This window comes from Lipophrys pholis, assembly GCF_963383615.2.
Source record: "Lipophrys pholis genome assembly, chromosome: 14".
NCBI lineage: Eukaryota > Metazoa > Chordata > Actinopteri > Blenniiformes > Blenniidae > Lipophrys > Lipophrys pholis.
The window spans coordinates 24,034,633-24,036,542 of record NC_137633.1 but is presented as its reverse complement, the minus strand read 5'-3'; the positions used below and the strand labels follow the sequence as shown (position 1 = coordinate 24,036,542).

The 1,910-nt window shown below is 48.1% G+C and overlaps 1 protein-coding gene across 1 annotated transcript; it reads right to left on the bottom strand.

Annotated features, from left to right (window-relative positions):
- Positions 1-727: 727 nt before the first annotated feature.
- dio3a (iodothyronine deiodinase 3a) lies at positions 728-1,547 on the bottom strand (the record flags this gene model as incomplete). The annotated part of the gene is made up of 1 exon (XM_080479787.1): positions 728-1,547. One exon carries the CDS (start codon positions 1,545-1,547, stop codon positions 762-764), a length of 786 nt encoding a protein of 261 aa, XP_080335913.1. The 3' UTR covers positions 728-761.
- Positions 1,548-1,910: the final 363 nt, after the last annotated feature.

Genomic DNA, 1,910 nt, shown 5'->3' with positions numbered 1-1,910 from the left:
TTTACCTTTGGCCCCTTGGCTTAGGAAAAGAAAAATAACTTTCTTCGCTTTTCAATGAATTGATTTAATCTAATCTCAAGCAGTCAGAATTGAACCAAATTCTAGTTTGAAAGACCCGTCCATGCAGGCTGGAGATGTTTGCAGTTATGAGGGGATTTGGTGGAATTGTCTGCTTTTCTCCAGTCGCAGCTCTTTGCAGAAGAGATTTGGAGAGGAATCTGCTCTGTCCCGGCGTGCAGGAAATTAAACATTCATTCTTTCCTTCGACCCAATCACAGGGAAATAGACACTGCATCATGTTATTGGAAAACCAAATCGCAAGCAGCAATAACAAAAGAAATCCAAATATTTAGTGAGCAGCAAAAACACGGGAGTAGATCAAAGTATTTTATTGAGTGAAAAAGGTCTCCGTAAAAACGGAATATTTACAGAAAACAGCCATGAGGTTGAGAAAGACTCGGTCACTGAGCTCTCAGTATGGAAACATCAGTGTCGGCTCCGTGGATTCAATCCTTTTAAAAACCGAACTTCACAACATTACTGAGGAGTAAAGTGATGCTCATCTCAACATCCTGCCTGCTGAATCATTTTAGGAGGAAAACACACAAACTAACCTGAGGGATTTCTCCGGAGATCCGACAGGACGTCCAGAATCAAACCAAAAATAAATACACACAAACAAACATGAATCTAAACTTAGACAATACTGAAAAACTTTTTGTTCTTGTAATAGCAGCTCTAAAAAAAAATAGGAATACAATCTACACATTAATAACTAAACTGTTGGACTTTTGCAGCCTTTCTCTGTACTGATCCAGCCAGTCTCTGAGCTCGGTGATCCGGTATCCCTCCGGTCCTCTGCCCCCCTGGTAGACTATCACCCCCTCCTGCAGGATGTACAGCCTGTCGAAATAAGCTCCGTACGCAGCGTTGGAGGAGTTCTCCATGCTGTCCACCACGATGTGGCAGCCGGGCACCTCCAGGCGCATCAGCTGCGCTGCGCACAGCCGCTCCTCCAGACACCGGTGCGTCGGGATCTGGTACGGCGCGTCCGAGGTCACCCAGCCGTCCGATGGGTGCGCCTCCTCGATGTACACCAGCACGGAGTCCGCGATGTCCGCGTTATGCTGCGCCACAGCCTGGAAAGACTTCAGACGCGCCATGAACGGAGGTCAGGTGCAGCTGCCGAAGTTGAGGATGAGCGGTCTCTGGTCTTTGGCGAAATCCAGGATCCGAGCGCGCCGGTGATCCTGCAGCTCCACGACTTCAGTGTTCGGAGCTCCGCGGCCGAGATGCGCCTCTTTCAGGAAGTCCAGTTTGTGGCCGTGCCAGACAGCTTTTAGGGACTCCAGGCTGAGGAGCCGGTTGGAATCTGATATGCATAGAGGAGGATCAATGGTGTCTCCTTCCTGCTCCTTCATCTGGAACAAAACCCTTTTTCTGATGCATAAAAAGTCCAGCAGCCAGAACATGACAGCTGCCACCAGGAACCTGGGCAAAAGGACCAAACACACCAGTGCATTTTTTACAGCTTTGATAGTATTCATTATCACTTGTGACAAATGGGATTTAGTCCTGTGTTGTGCCAGGATGATGTGGGTTGAAGTTGGTTTTCTTGCAACTTACCGTCTTTTTATAGCAGCGGCAGATTTGAATGAAGCACACTCCGCCTCCAAACTGGGGCTGAGGCCTCACATGGTGGGGATTACCTTCTGTCAACTCCTCGGGGCTGATTCCCAGCCAAAAGCCAAGGGTGTAGGGATGGGTGCACCACATGCACGCCAACATTTGGGTGTAGTTTGTTTTATTGATCAGCGCAGCAGTCAAACTCACATCTCTCCGCCATGTTCAGAGAAAGTGATCGAGGGTGGGACACCATGAATGCCACAAGAATGAGAGAAACATAAATA